Genomic DNA, 13,618 nt, shown 5'->3' with positions numbered 1-13,618 from the left:
TGAAAGAGTGGAATAGAGATTTCCCAGATGAGTTACAGTTTTATAAATTCCAAAGTTAAATAAATTCCACTATCGTCTGGTTTATTTGATCATGATTTATATAAAACAGTGTCTTTTGTGGTGTATTTTCCTCATGTAGTATTTTCTGTCAAACCCAACACAGGTGCAAAAATACTTCTTGGAAATGAAAAATAAGATGCCTTCCTTATCTCCAATAGACAAGAATTGGCCCTCAAGACCTTACTTATTCTTGGATTCTACTCACAAGGAGCTAAAAAGGATTTTCCACTTGTGGAGGGTAAAAAATGTCATGTTACATCTTTTCAGAGACTTTATTTATTTTGAGTGTTTGAAAACTTACGTAAAATCAAAACTGTAACACATTCTTCCTTTGCCTCAAAGAGGATTACTTGAGGACTTTGGTGATTTTCCCCCGTGCACCATATTGAGTTTCTGTGAGAGCCCCTGCAGCGGCCCAGGCATTCCCTTTGCAGTCACCTCTGGGCCCTGGCTGGAAAGGGGAGCACAGGGCTGCATTTTCTTTCCATTCCAGGTTCCAGCTGCTCTCAAGTAGTTCAGTTTTTTGTTCATTTGTTTTTCTCTTCGTCTAAAGGAATACTGTAGGACAGAGAAATAATAAAATTTGGACACCTTCAGGCAACACAGTTAAATCCTGCAAATTGAAGAGTTTATCAGATGTACAGAACACATAATCAGATAATACATGTGAACATACACACTTTGATGGATGGGAAAAAAGGCTTTTCCCTGTCCCTAAAGATAGTAACACATCCTCTATCTAAATTGCAGGGAAGCTGGAAATCTGTTTTATATTGCCTTTTATTTTAGCTCTCTTATTTTATATAAGAGGACATGGCATGTAATTTAGATGTTGCCCAGCATGGAGCACGTGGGGCACTTGTATAGATGTTGACCTTATTTCGATAACCTAGTCAGTTGATATGTGGAATGTTAAATATATGCAGTTATCAGATGTAATAAAACCATTAGATGGAAGGGCATGTATTTAGTAAATGAATGCTCAGTACACACATCCTCCAGGAAACTTTCCTGCCCAGCAGGGTGGGCTTGTTTTTTTATCAGAATCATCTATGTATAGAGTGACATTATCGCTGATTAGCTTGGTAAGTGGTACCATACAACATAGGGAACTGGATTCTGAGTTCTGTTCTCTAACAGCCAGTTTGGCGAGATTCATGAACCTCTTAATGGCTTGTCTCCTTTCTTGAGTCTAACCCAGAAAGTGTCTTCAGAAATAATGACAGGGAGCTCCCAATGCTGGGGATCTGCACCACCTCTGCCCTCCCCTGGCTTTGTGATCTCACTCATCCCTCCATTGGATTGGAGGTGGGAGGTGAGGGCTGTTTATTCCTGAAGGGAGCCTTTCCATGGAAAGGGTCAGCAGCTATGCTAACATTTCTTCATGCAATTATTTCAGTAGCACTTGACCACACCTGTAACTGAATTTCTAGGAATGCTCATCTAAAAAATCTGGCCCTGCTCCTCTGGCCACTGTCTCCTCTCATTGCAGCTTCAGGGACGGAGTGAAAGGGGATATCTCAGGTCCCTCGTCCCTATTGTAAAATGGTAGTGGGGGGATTTGGAGCAGTGGTTTTCAAACTGTCATAACATATTTGTGGTCATGAAATCAATTTAGTAGATTACTACCAGCGTTTTTCAATAAAATGCAATAGAATAGAAAATAGCAGAGTGTACAATATATAGAAAGGATTGAGTATTGTTTTGTGACGCTTTTTTGTCAATTTTCTCTATGTGTATGTGTGTGGAAATGTGCTTAGTGGATTGTGATGCACAATATTTTTACTGTGAGTCTCTCTAGAAGAGTGACAGCCTCAGGACGAGAGGATTTCCAAGGATTGACATAGTGGGAGGAAATAGTACTTGCAAGGCCCATGCCCACTGGGCCCTGGTGTGTTTTGAAGAAGCATCGCAGGTTCTGCAATACAAATAAATACTCTGACATTTTCCAAGACAAACTTTTTAAAACCCACAAGGGAAAAATGTTTTTGGCCTTTTTAGTGAATGTTTTGTACTTTCTCCCTTACTCTTGTTGCTGGTAAATTGTCTTAGCATATTTAAGAATGAGTAATGATTTATTTATATAAATGATGTTTTGTTTCTTTCTTCTCATATCTCACAGTGTAAAAAATACAGGGACCAATTCACAGACCAGCAGAAACTTATTTATGAAGAGAAACTAGAAGCCAGTGAACTCTTCAAAGACAAGAAGGCTTTATACCCATCTAGGTATCATGGCTTTGCTTTACCCATAAAATTCAGGATTATGAAAGTTTCTTAAGTATATTTGTACGCCGTTTTGCCTGGTGTTTGATTTCAGTCTTAGATGAGCGATTTTTGGTTCTGTGAATCATTTTATAATCAGCTTGATGTAAACACATTTATTTGAGCCATGGCTTCTATAGTGCAGTTTAATGAAATGAGGTTACGATTGTTGGTTTCACTCCATTCGCATTAGCTCAAACACTTTACTAAATAATTAGAAGTCATTTAACATAAAAATTATATAGGCTGTTAAGATACGTTTGCATTGTAAATTACTGTTGCTTTTCCGTAGTTTTCAAAGACTAGCCAAATTTCTGTTGGCAATATACTTTAATCACCATTCCAGTCTTCCTGCCATAACAAGCAAGGTCAGAAACTTATTTGTAAGGTAAATGAAAGAGTGAGCCAGGATAGTACTTTTTGAGTGTTGCTTGAGCACTGGTCCGTGGTGCCCTTCAGTCTGCTAACTCAACGGATATGACTTCTGTGGCCTGTACAGCACGTTCAGTTCCTTTATTTTAGACACCGTGGACTCAGAAAAAGAAGGAACACCAATCCCAAGTTCAGCAAATGAAGTCCTTGGTAAAGACTGTTTATCCAAATAGTCTTGCATCTCCTGCATTCATCATTTCCTCCCAGCAATCTAATCCCATTTTCATCTGGTGTTTATGAAAAAGTAGATTGTACAATTTCAAGCCAAATCTGTAACAACTTTAAGCTTCTCCCAAAGAATGACCAAAGAAAGAATGTATTATATGCTGAATATATTCACATTTATTACATAAATTATGTTTATATTCTCTGTGACTTTATAGACATTTAAAATATCTTCCTTTTAAAGGATTAAATGAACACACATTGCCAGACTCACTGGGTTTAAATATTTTAAATTGTACAACTTCCTTGATTAGCTGATGTGGCTACTTGAGGTGATATATACTCCCTTAAGTCAAACACAGTGTCTAAATCCAAAATTGTCCAAAGTGCCTGTTATATAAAGCATATTCAAACAGGAGAATTTATCCGTATGCTTGCTTTAGCAACTAATTTTATTCAGCTTTTTTTTAATACATTTTTAAATTAGAGAGTAACCTTCTTAATGAACATTTCCTGTGGATGACTGTTCAGAAACTACAGGCTGGAAAATACATCTTTGAGGAAACAATTTAAAAGCCTGTTAGCATTTTTATAATTTAAAACACATTTGAATAGGAACCAAAAAAACTTAACTTCAAGCCAAGTCCTTTTTGGGTAGTCTTATCAGTTTTCAGGGATAGTGGCACACTCACCCCACAGCAGTGAGAGAGGTGGAATAATTTAGCCTCCCACCACCCTGCAAAGTAGCAGCTCTTATGGGAGTTGGCCTTTTATATCCTGAGAGCTGTGAAACGCTGACCACCTACGTGGATTTTTCTTCCCTGATCCTCCACCCACAACATAAGCATTTAAAGTTGTATTTGCAAATTGCCAGAACTTTGTAGCTCAAAATGCAGCTTATAGATTCCTTGAAGCAGCAGTTTTTCCTTGGTGCCTTTGATTAAGCTGTCCTGAAAGAATCCCCTGACAAGTCTTTAGGGAAATTGACGTCTTAGTGATAAGTGTACAGTTAACCTTTTACAAAAATTAGTTTGTTTGGAAAAAAAAAAAATTGCCCTAATTCTGAATGTTTGCTTTGGTTACTTCTGTCCATTTAGAGGCATATTCTAGGAGAAGAGGCTTGATTCTCCTTTCATATACGGATGCTGCTTAACTTATGTTGCAATTACACACAGATAACCCATCATATGGGTTATGAGTGATTTCTATCTTGATTGTTCCATGTGATGAGATTATAATCAAAGTCCTGCCCACCAAATGCCATGATCACCTCAAAAATATATTTGAAATAGGTTTAAGGTTTCATTTCCAACTTATATTTAGGACAGATGCAAGTGTAATGTATAAAATAAATTGAAGTCAATTTTTATGAAGTTTTCATATGTCATATGAAGTTGAAAATATCATAAGTTGAAAATGCATTTAATACACCTAACCTACTGAACACAATCACTTAGCCTAGCCTACCTTAAACATGCTCAGCACACTTACATTAGCCTACAGTTGGGCAAAATCATCTAACACAAAGCCTGTTTTATAATAAAGTGTTGGATATCTCATGTGGTTTATTGACCACTGTACTGAAAGTGAAAAACAGAATGGTTGTATGAGCACCATTGTAAAGTTGAAAAACCCTAAGTCAAACCAAGTCAGAGACCATCTGTATTGCCTACTTAGAACCACAGTTACATGTTAATATGAAGTGTTCTATAGTTTTCTTCTAAAGTGATTGCCCTGGATCTGTTCTTTCCCAGAAGGCCTATTGATTTTCTTATTCTCTGCAAGAAATGAAATTTTTCTTTAGAGCAGGTGACGGTAATGATTTCAGCTCTTTTTTCACTGCCACATATTGTTTGAAGGCGTTAGTAAATCCTTTGTGAGCAGCTGTTAACTTTATATTAACAGATTAGAAGAAATTGCCTTTTCCTTCACATGAGGCCATGTACTTGAGTTTTAGCTGTTGTTCTTATGAGTGATTTCTATCTTGATTGTTCCATGTGATAAGATTATTATCAAAGTCCTGCCCACCAAATGCCATGATCACCTCAAAAATATATTTGAAATAGGTTTAAGGTTTCATTTCCAACTTATATTTAGGACAGATGCAAGTGTAATATATAAAATAAATTGAAATCAATTTTTATGACGTTGTCAGCTACTCCTTAGAATCAACTGACCTGTTTCCTTTTTTTAGTGGTACTTTCATTTGAAACTATTTCTAATGTGCAGGAATTTTTTTCCTTTAGTGTTGGGCAACCATTCCAAGGGGCTTACCTGGAAATCAACAAGAACCCCAAGTATAAGAAACTCAAAGATGCCATTGAAGAAAAGATCATCATTGCTGAAGTCGTGAACAAAATTAACCGTGCTAATGGGAAGGTAAAAATGCTAACCTTGAAGACTGATAAGAAGTACCTATTAGTTGGGATAGTCACCCTGTTTTCTGAATGTAAAAATTTGCATTTCATGTTCTCAGTAGAGTTAACTGTGAAGGGGGCTATTTCCCCTTACCTTTAAGCTTAGGTGGAATTTTGCTTGTTCTCTGACATTTTTATGAAATAAAACATATTATTTATGTTCTTTAGTGTGTTCTTGGTTTACATAGGTATGTTTGTTGAAGGATATGGGAATTTTTGCAAATAATGCCTTAAATTCATGGACCATTTTTGAGTATTTGTGATCATTGGTTTTGTACTATTTTTTATTTTGATTTAGAGTACATCTCGGATTTTCCTCTTAACAAACAATAATCTCCTTCTTGCTGACCAAAAGTCTGGACAAATCAAGTCGGAGGTTCCCTTGGTGGATGTGACCAAGGTATCAATGAGCTCACAAAATGATGGCTTCTTCGCCGTCCACCTCAAAGAGGTAAAGTTTCAACAGAAGGTTTCTGCGCTTAATCTCTCAGCCATTGATTTAAATTTCCATATCTGACTAATCCTATGGCAGTTTATATATCTGCCTTGCTAATTTGTAAATTTTGGATATTCGCCCCTATGTAAAATCTCAGACTCGGTTTTTCAGTAATTGAATAAAGTTAATCACTTTTACTGACCAGTTTGCTTCACTTTTTGAGACTAATACATAGAAATATCAAGATGTTTTAAATTTTGTTTTCTCCTGTTTTTTTCTTCTATGTATCAACTTAGTAAATGTCTTAATGTTCATCTCTAATCTGGGGGTTTATATTAAAGGATACAACTAAAATAAAATAACCACCAGTTAATTTTAACCTAAATAATGTTTAGTGTTCTGTGCCTTTAGCTTAACCAGGACTCCTGGCTTGGATGCAGTGGTTACATGTAGGTTCTGGAGTTGGTCTCACTCACTTTATGATGATTTTGGCCAAGGCATTTAATTTGTGTGTGCCTACCTACTTTTTCTCATCTTTAAAATGGGGATAGTAAGAGCGCCTACTTCATAGCATTGTTGTAAGGATTAAGGATTAAATGAGACACTGGAGGAACAGGGCCTGTCACATAACACATAGTCACTGAGTAAACAAAAGCTACCAAATATTGATCATATGTAGGGACATGTGTCTAGCTAATAATGTTACTCTCTGGCCGACTCTAAACTTAGAAAAATCCCCAAAGCTTCCCTTAGCCTATTTACCCTACTTTGGATCTTAACTTAAAGGGAGCATATCAAATACTAGGACAGTGATTCTCAACCTCAGTTACACATTTAAACAGCTTGGGAACTTTAAAAATTCTGATGCCCAGGCCATACCCCCATGAAATCAAATTAGAATTTCTCAGAAGGGGCACAAGTGTCATGTTTTTGTTTTTGTTTTTTTAAATAAACCCAGATGATTCCCTTGCACAGCTAAGGCTAAGAGCCACTGCCCTAGGATATTTTTTGGAAGTATTGTCATTAGGATTTTAACCAAACACTGAAAAGTTTTTTAATCAAGTCCTTCAGAAGCGTTGCAGGATAGGTCCGTGCTCCTCAAACCTGAATGTGTAAACCCATACCCAGAGGTTCTGGTTTACTAGCAAGCTCCAAGTGATGCAGATGGTGCTTCTGCTGCATCCACCGACTTTGGGTAGGAGGGGGTTAGGTAACCTTACTAAAGTGCTCTGAGCAAGTTGGAAGAAACACTGCTTTTGTCATTATTGTTTACCTTGGGAGAATGGATTCCAGGATCTGATATTTTAAAGAGACTGTAAATATGTTTTTAGCCAAGCCTGTAAATATTGACCTTCTAAGGTATCTTTAATTATGACCGACTCTTGGTTTGTCCTTGCAGGGCTCAGAAGCAGCTAGTAAAGGAGATTTTCTCTTCAGCAGTGATCACCTAATTGAAATGGCCACCAAGCTCTATCGCACAACTCTCAGCCAAACCAAACAGAAGCTCAATATTGAGATTTCCGATGAGTACGTTCATGTATTGTTTGAAAACCCTTTTTCTCTTTCAGCTTTTTTGTTTTAGTTCAGCTCTCTGATCTCTTTCATTAATACAACTACTTATTAAGTACCAGGTATGTGTCTTGTAGTTGTTCCACATGATAAATGGGCAATGAATGACACTGACCAAGTCTCCAACCTCATGTACCTGACATCCTAGTGGAAGAGACCAGTATGTACAAATAAAATGATGAAATCGTTGATAAGATTTTGGCTAATGACAAGTGTTTATGGGGGAAAAAAGGGTTAAGAGTCAGAGAGTAGGCCAGGCGCGGTGGCTCACGCCTGTAATCCCAGCACGAATCACAAGGTCAGGAGTTTGAGACCAGCCCGGCCAACATGGTGAAACCCTGTCTCTACTTAAAATACAAAAAAAATTAGCTGGGCGTGGTGGCGGGTGCCTGTAATCCCAGCTACTCAGGAGGTTGAGGCAGGAGAATCTCTTGAACCCGGGAGGCGGAGATTGCAATGAGCCGAGATCGTGCCACCGCACTCCAGCCTGGGTGACAGTGTGAGACTCCGTCTCAAAAAAAAAAAAAAGAGTCAGGTAGGCCTCTTTGATGTGGTGACATCTGAGATTGGTATAAATTTGAAATTTGCTTCTTCAATTTCTCATTAGGGTTCTGATTATAGAAGTTAGTTATTTGCATACAGATTGGGGCATCCCCCGATTTATTGTATATATCTGTGTAAGTTTTTTGGACAAATCTGAGTTACTGTGTTGATTATACTTAATTGGTTACCGTTCAGTAGATTGTTTACCTGCTTATATACTTCTTTGCATGTCTAGATTGCTCAGGAAATTATATTCTTTTCTAATTAAGAATTTTCTAGTCTATTCTGTTTCAACTCTTCCTAAAAGTCTTTCTAAAATAAATTTACACCCATTTCTCCCCCTTTGTAAGTCAGACTCTCTTTGATATGTTAGGATTTTGCAGTGCTGTGGGCTTTTCTTAAGTTCTCATTGAAGTGTTTAGATTTGGGTGGGAGGTTGGGCTTCATGTATATTCTATATTGGAAATTGCTGTTGGGACTAAATAACTTTTCTTGTTAATGAGACCTTTCTCATAAAACAAAGAAATTAGGAAAAAAGATAATAGTTGGTGTGTTTCAGTTAAGGATTTAACACGTTAGGGTCTATTAGAGCTTTAAAATCCCTTTATAATAGTTGAAGTTTTTCATAATCTGGGAGAATGGGCTTTGGTGGGGCTGCTAATTCTCACTCATCATGGGAAGGTCGTATGTATCCCAGACAGCAGAAGCTCCTCAGTGTACAGACGAAGCAGTCTCATAGTTGTCCCATTATGTGAATAAACTCATCTTTACACAGAAAGGAAATCACACCAATATCCAGACCACAAAGTACTGCTATTTTTAAGCATTTCCCAAACCGGGATTGTAGGAACATTGCTCGTACAGGATGCTAATAACGATGTACTGTGAAAAAATTGTTCTCTGATGGAAATTTAAAATCTTTCTTCACTACATTACATCTCAAAGCCCCTGAAATCTTGTTGTGATTCTCCTGAGGAGCTTTGCGGGGATAACTTGTGGTGTGATTCCTAAACATAGTCAACCACAGAGCTCCTTCAGCAGCTCTCACAGCTTGTGTTCGAAGGTGTGCCATCTGGGAAATGGGGACAGTTCGCTTCTGGGCAGCAAGGGCCCTGCCCTGTCACAGAGGGCGTGTGATGTTCTGGCTGCCATAAGCTTTCAGTAAACAGTTGTCTGAGCGAAGATTTATAATGTGGCCACATGAAGAAAACAAACGTTGGGTAGCATTATAATGCCTTTCATTCTCCAGTGCCTAATTATTGATTGGTCTCATAAAAATAAAACAGTTCATAGGATTCTACGTAGCACCCGTGGGTCCCTTCCCCAGGTGGCACAGGAAGGCTGGAGAGGAAGTTTGTAGGTAAGGATCGTAAATCTCCTTAGGGAGCATTTTGAATTTAAACGAAAATGTTCAAAGTCATAGGCAGGGGCGCCTGTTCCTTTATGTGTCAGCCCTAAGTGGCTTCACCAGCTCTATAGAACCACTGTTGAAAACCACATGCAGTTTAGTGACTAAGCCCTTCCTTGCTTTATCCTTCCCAGAAGTAGAAGTAGTTACTCTAACAAACCCAGATTCTGTAATCGTTATGGATAAGTGGATGTCAGTTTATGGAAAGAGAGTCAAAGTCCTGTTTACTCTTTAGTGGAATTTTTTTTTTTTTTTTTTTTTTTTTGAGGCAGAGTTTCGCTCTTGTTGCCCAGGCTGGAGTGCAATGGCACGATCTTGGCTCACCACAACCTCCGCCTCCCGGGTTCAAGGGATTCTTCTGCCTCAGCCTCTTGAGTAGCTGGGATTACAGGCATGCACCACCACGCCTACCTAATTTTGTATTTTTATTAGAGACGGCGTTTCTCCATGTTGGTCAGGCTGAACTCAAACTCCCGACCTCAGGTGATCCGCCCGCCTGGGCCTCTGAAAGTGCTGGGATTACAGGCGTGAGCCACCATGCCCAGCGTCTTCAGTGGAATTTAAACTTGTGCATACAGAAGTGAGAATTGAATTCATTCAGAGATTCAACTGCCTTATAGTTTCCAGTCCTTAAACTTCTAAGCTGTTCAGTGTGTAACTAGGATTGTCTTAAAGCCTGATCTAATAACATAGTAAATGGCCAAGAACAGTGTGGTATGTAGCAAATCCTCAATATATCTTGTCTATTGTTATTTCTAGTGTGAATCTTTTTTTTTTTTTTTTTTTTGAGACAGTCTTGCTCTGTCGCCTAGGCTCGAGTGCAGTGGCGAGATCTCGGCTCACTGCAACCTCTGCCTCCTGGGTTCAAGGGATTCTCCTGCCTCAGTCCCCCGAGCAGCTGAGGTTACAGGCGTGCACCACCACGCCCTGCTAATTTTTGTATTTTTAGTAGGGACGGGGTTTCACCGTCTTGGCCAGGCTGGTCCCAAACTCCTGACCTCAGGTGATCCGACTGCCTCAGCTTCCCAAAGTGCTGGGATTACTGTCATGATCCACCGTGCCTGGCCTCTTGTGTGAATCTTAATCATGAATTATAGACATGGAAACAGTTAATGTAGGCCAAGGTTATTGGGAAAAGAAGTTCCTATACATTTATTACACTTACAAGTGGTCTTTTTTATTTATTTTGAGAGAGTCTCCCTCTGTCACCCAGGTCAGAGTCCAGTGGTGTGATCCCAGCTCAATGCAGCCTCCTCCGCCTCCTAGCTGCAAACGATTCCCCTGCCTCAGCTTCCCAAGCAGTTGGAATTACAGGCATGCACCACCATCCCTGGCTAATTTGTGTATTTTTAGTAGAGATGTGCGTTTGCCATGTTGGCCAGGCTGGTCTCGAACTCCTGGCCTCAAGTTACCCGCCTGCCTTGGCCTCCCAAAGTGCTGGGATTACAGGCATGAGCCACTGTGCCCAGCCCCAAGTGGTCTTTGAAAATAAAAATGTAAAAGTGTTTGATTTTTAAAATATGTGAATTTTCAGTAAACCTGAAAGATTTGTTTTTGAGACGCATACATACAAGTATATATGCCAGAGATACATCTCAGATAGTTGAATCTGGAACTATAGCTGTCCTTTCCTCATTGCTTTCAAGTTGAAAATGAACTCATTTAAAAGATCAGAAGCACTATCCTTATAAAACAACTGATGAATTAGAAACACATTTGCCTTGTTTCACTCTAGCAGATAATGTTTGCAAAATGTGGCCTCTTTAGACCTTGAAACTGAAACTAATGTATACAGAGCAGAGCTGTGGATCCTCACATCCCTGGGGGATGTCAGTAAGTGGTCAGTGGTTGTTAGGTTGACTCACTTTAATAATGTGCCATTGACTGAGAAAACCATCCCTGAGATTATGGAAGATGTCATAATGCTATGCTAGTTATGATGGTAGAGAGAAGAGATCACTGGTTTTGGAACTGGAAGACCTGGTTTCTGGCCCAGCGATGCAGCTCTCATGTCCCCCAGTGATTCTGTCCTCAGTTCAGGGATCTCATCATATACAGTTGGGGGTTCCTCACAGCACCAGCACAGGGATGGTGTGAAGAACCCTTTGTGGATGCTCAATTGTACACCTAAAGTCATCTCTTATCCTAGCAGTGGTCCACATGATACACTGAGGGAAAAATACGCTAATGGATTTTTTAATCCATGAATTAATTTCTATACACTAATGGATTTTTTAAATTTTTATAATTTTTATATAAATATTTTAATGGATATTAAAGATATATGTGGTAGATCAAACACATGATTTTATCCATATTCTGTAGGTCACTATTATTTTGAAATACATTTAAGCTAGCAATAGCTATTAGCATACTATGCAGATACGACAAAAACTATATAGGACATATGTGAGTAACCAGTGTTTAGAAGCCATAGACTAGAGGGTTGCCAGGCCCCTTCCTTTTGTGAAATTCTTTACCTCATTTTCTCAATTTGTTGATAATTTAATAGGAGCCCCCTCCCATATTTTTGCCATGGAAAAATGGAAATATAACCTGTTGGTCTTTCCATTTGAAACACAGAAATAATTCTTAGCCTTTCTACCTTGCTAGAATATGATGAGTTAATGAACTTTAGTTTTCTTAGGGCTAAATGAGGATTACTGGAGGTAAATTGCATTGATACAATTCTATGTAAGTGCTCATGGGAAGAAGTGATACAGGTTGAGTCTCCCTTATTCGAAATGCTTGGGACAGGAAGTGTTCCCAGTTTCTTGTTTTGGAATACAGTCATGTGTCATTTAACATGGGGATGTGTACTAAGAAGTGTGTCACTAGGTGATTTTGTGCAAACGTCATAGAGTGTGTACTTACACAAACGTAGATGGTATAGCCTACTACACACCTAGGCTGTATATTACAGTATAGCCAACTGCTCATAGCATGCTACTGGACTGAATACTGTAGGCAGTTGTAACACAATGGTAAATAGTTGTCTATCTAAACAGAAAAAGTACAGTAAAAATACAGTATAAAAGACAAAAAAATGGTACGACTGTATAGGCCAGCTCCATCATAATCTTATGGGACCCCCATCATATATGACTGACAGTGAATTAGGTATGTTTACATCAGTCACCACAAACATGAGTAGTGTATTGCCCTACATTAGGAGAGCTATGACATCACTAAGCCGTAGGAATTTTTCCACGCTTATGGGACCACCATCATATATATGTGGTTCATTGTTCACTGAAACGTTGTTAGGTAGCACATAGACTGTACTTGCATTATACTTAACATTTCAGTTTTAATCTGAAATGTTCCAGCAAGCATTTCCTTTAAGCATCATGTCAGTGCTTTAAACATTTCAGAGTTTGGAGCGTTTCAGATTTTCGGATTAGGTTAGGGATGCGCAGCCTGTACTCATCAAGATCAGTATCCATTAAAATACAAAAGCAAGTGTTATTGTAATCATGAGCTGTTTTGTGTATACTTTAATTTGTTTTATTCTTTTCTCCTAGGTTCCTGGTACAGTTCAGACAGGACAAAGTATGTGTGAAGTTTATTCAGGGAAACCAGAAAAATGGGAGTGTCCCAACATGTAAACGAAAAAACAACCGTCTCCTTGAAGTTGCTGTCCCTTAACTGGCGCCTCCTCTCTACTTTCATGGACTTGTTTCTTTGTAATAGTGCAATTTGGTTTTGTTTTATTTGGGGTTCATTGTATGTATGGGAATCACCAAAGGCTTTTAGAGTTCTTTGGCAAAATAAAAATATTTGACTAATCAATTTTTATTATTGGAATAGTTTTAACCTTTCAAATACGTGTTCTGTCCTGGAGCAGGATTGTAGAAACTAACAGTGTCTATTTTCATGTCTGATGTGCTCTTCCTTTAGTCATCATGTTAGATCTGTGTACCCTAAGGCAGCATATTACTCATAAATCATTAATTAATATAAGTATAGGAAATGGTCTTAAAAGATACTGCATTCATTCATCAGATATTTATTCCATGCGTACTCTATGCTAGGCACTGTGCTAGATGGTATGAAAACTTATTAGGAACCTTTTTGTTTTTGAGACCATTGCATTCTGGCTGGTTTGTGCTGGTTTAATGGCATCTAAGAAGGTTTAGAAATGGTGAGACCAAAACAATAACTGTTAATGATGGACAGCATTATTAGGAACCCTGTAGTATCATATTTAACAATATAGGCTTTAAGAAGGGCTGGTCCTAAGAGGGGGCAGAAGTGAATGACCAGGTTAAATCCCTCTACACGTGGTTTCTGTTTGAAAAAAAGAAAACTGACATTTGAACA

The 13,618-nt window shown here is 38.5% G+C and overlaps 1 protein-coding gene across 5 annotated transcripts in view; it reads left to right on the top strand.

The window, feature by feature from the left end:
• MYO1B (myosin IB) overlaps positions 1-13,087 on the top strand; it is a 175,636-nt gene extending 162,549 nt beyond the window's left edge. For all 5 annotated transcript variants that reach the window (XM_058440104.1, XM_032755114.2, XM_032755113.2 and 2 more), the window contains 6 exons: positions 164-298; positions 2,183-2,289; positions 5,169-5,301; positions 5,638-5,790; positions 7,175-7,302; positions 12,820-13,087. In XM_058440104.1, the coding sequence (XP_058296087.1) occupies positions 164-298; positions 2,183-2,289; positions 5,169-5,301; positions 5,638-5,790; positions 7,175-7,302; positions 12,820-12,943 (780 nt within the window). In that variant the 3' untranslated portion in view covers positions 12,944-13,087. The remainder of the gene's footprint in view (positions 1-163; positions 299-2,182; positions 2,290-5,168; positions 5,302-5,637; positions 5,791-7,174; positions 7,303-12,819) is intronic.
• Positions 13,088-13,618: the final 531 nt, after the last annotated feature.

Source organism: Hylobates moloch, unplaced genomic scaffold (assembly GCF_009828535.3).
Source record: "Hylobates moloch isolate HMO894 unplaced genomic scaffold, HMol_V3 SCAFFOLD_1, whole genome shotgun sequence".
Lineage (NCBI taxonomy): Eukaryota > Metazoa > Chordata > Mammalia > Primates > Hylobatidae > Hylobates > Hylobates moloch.
The sequence above is the reverse complement of the archived record's forward strand: the minus strand, read 5'-3'. Positions and strand labels throughout refer to the sequence as shown.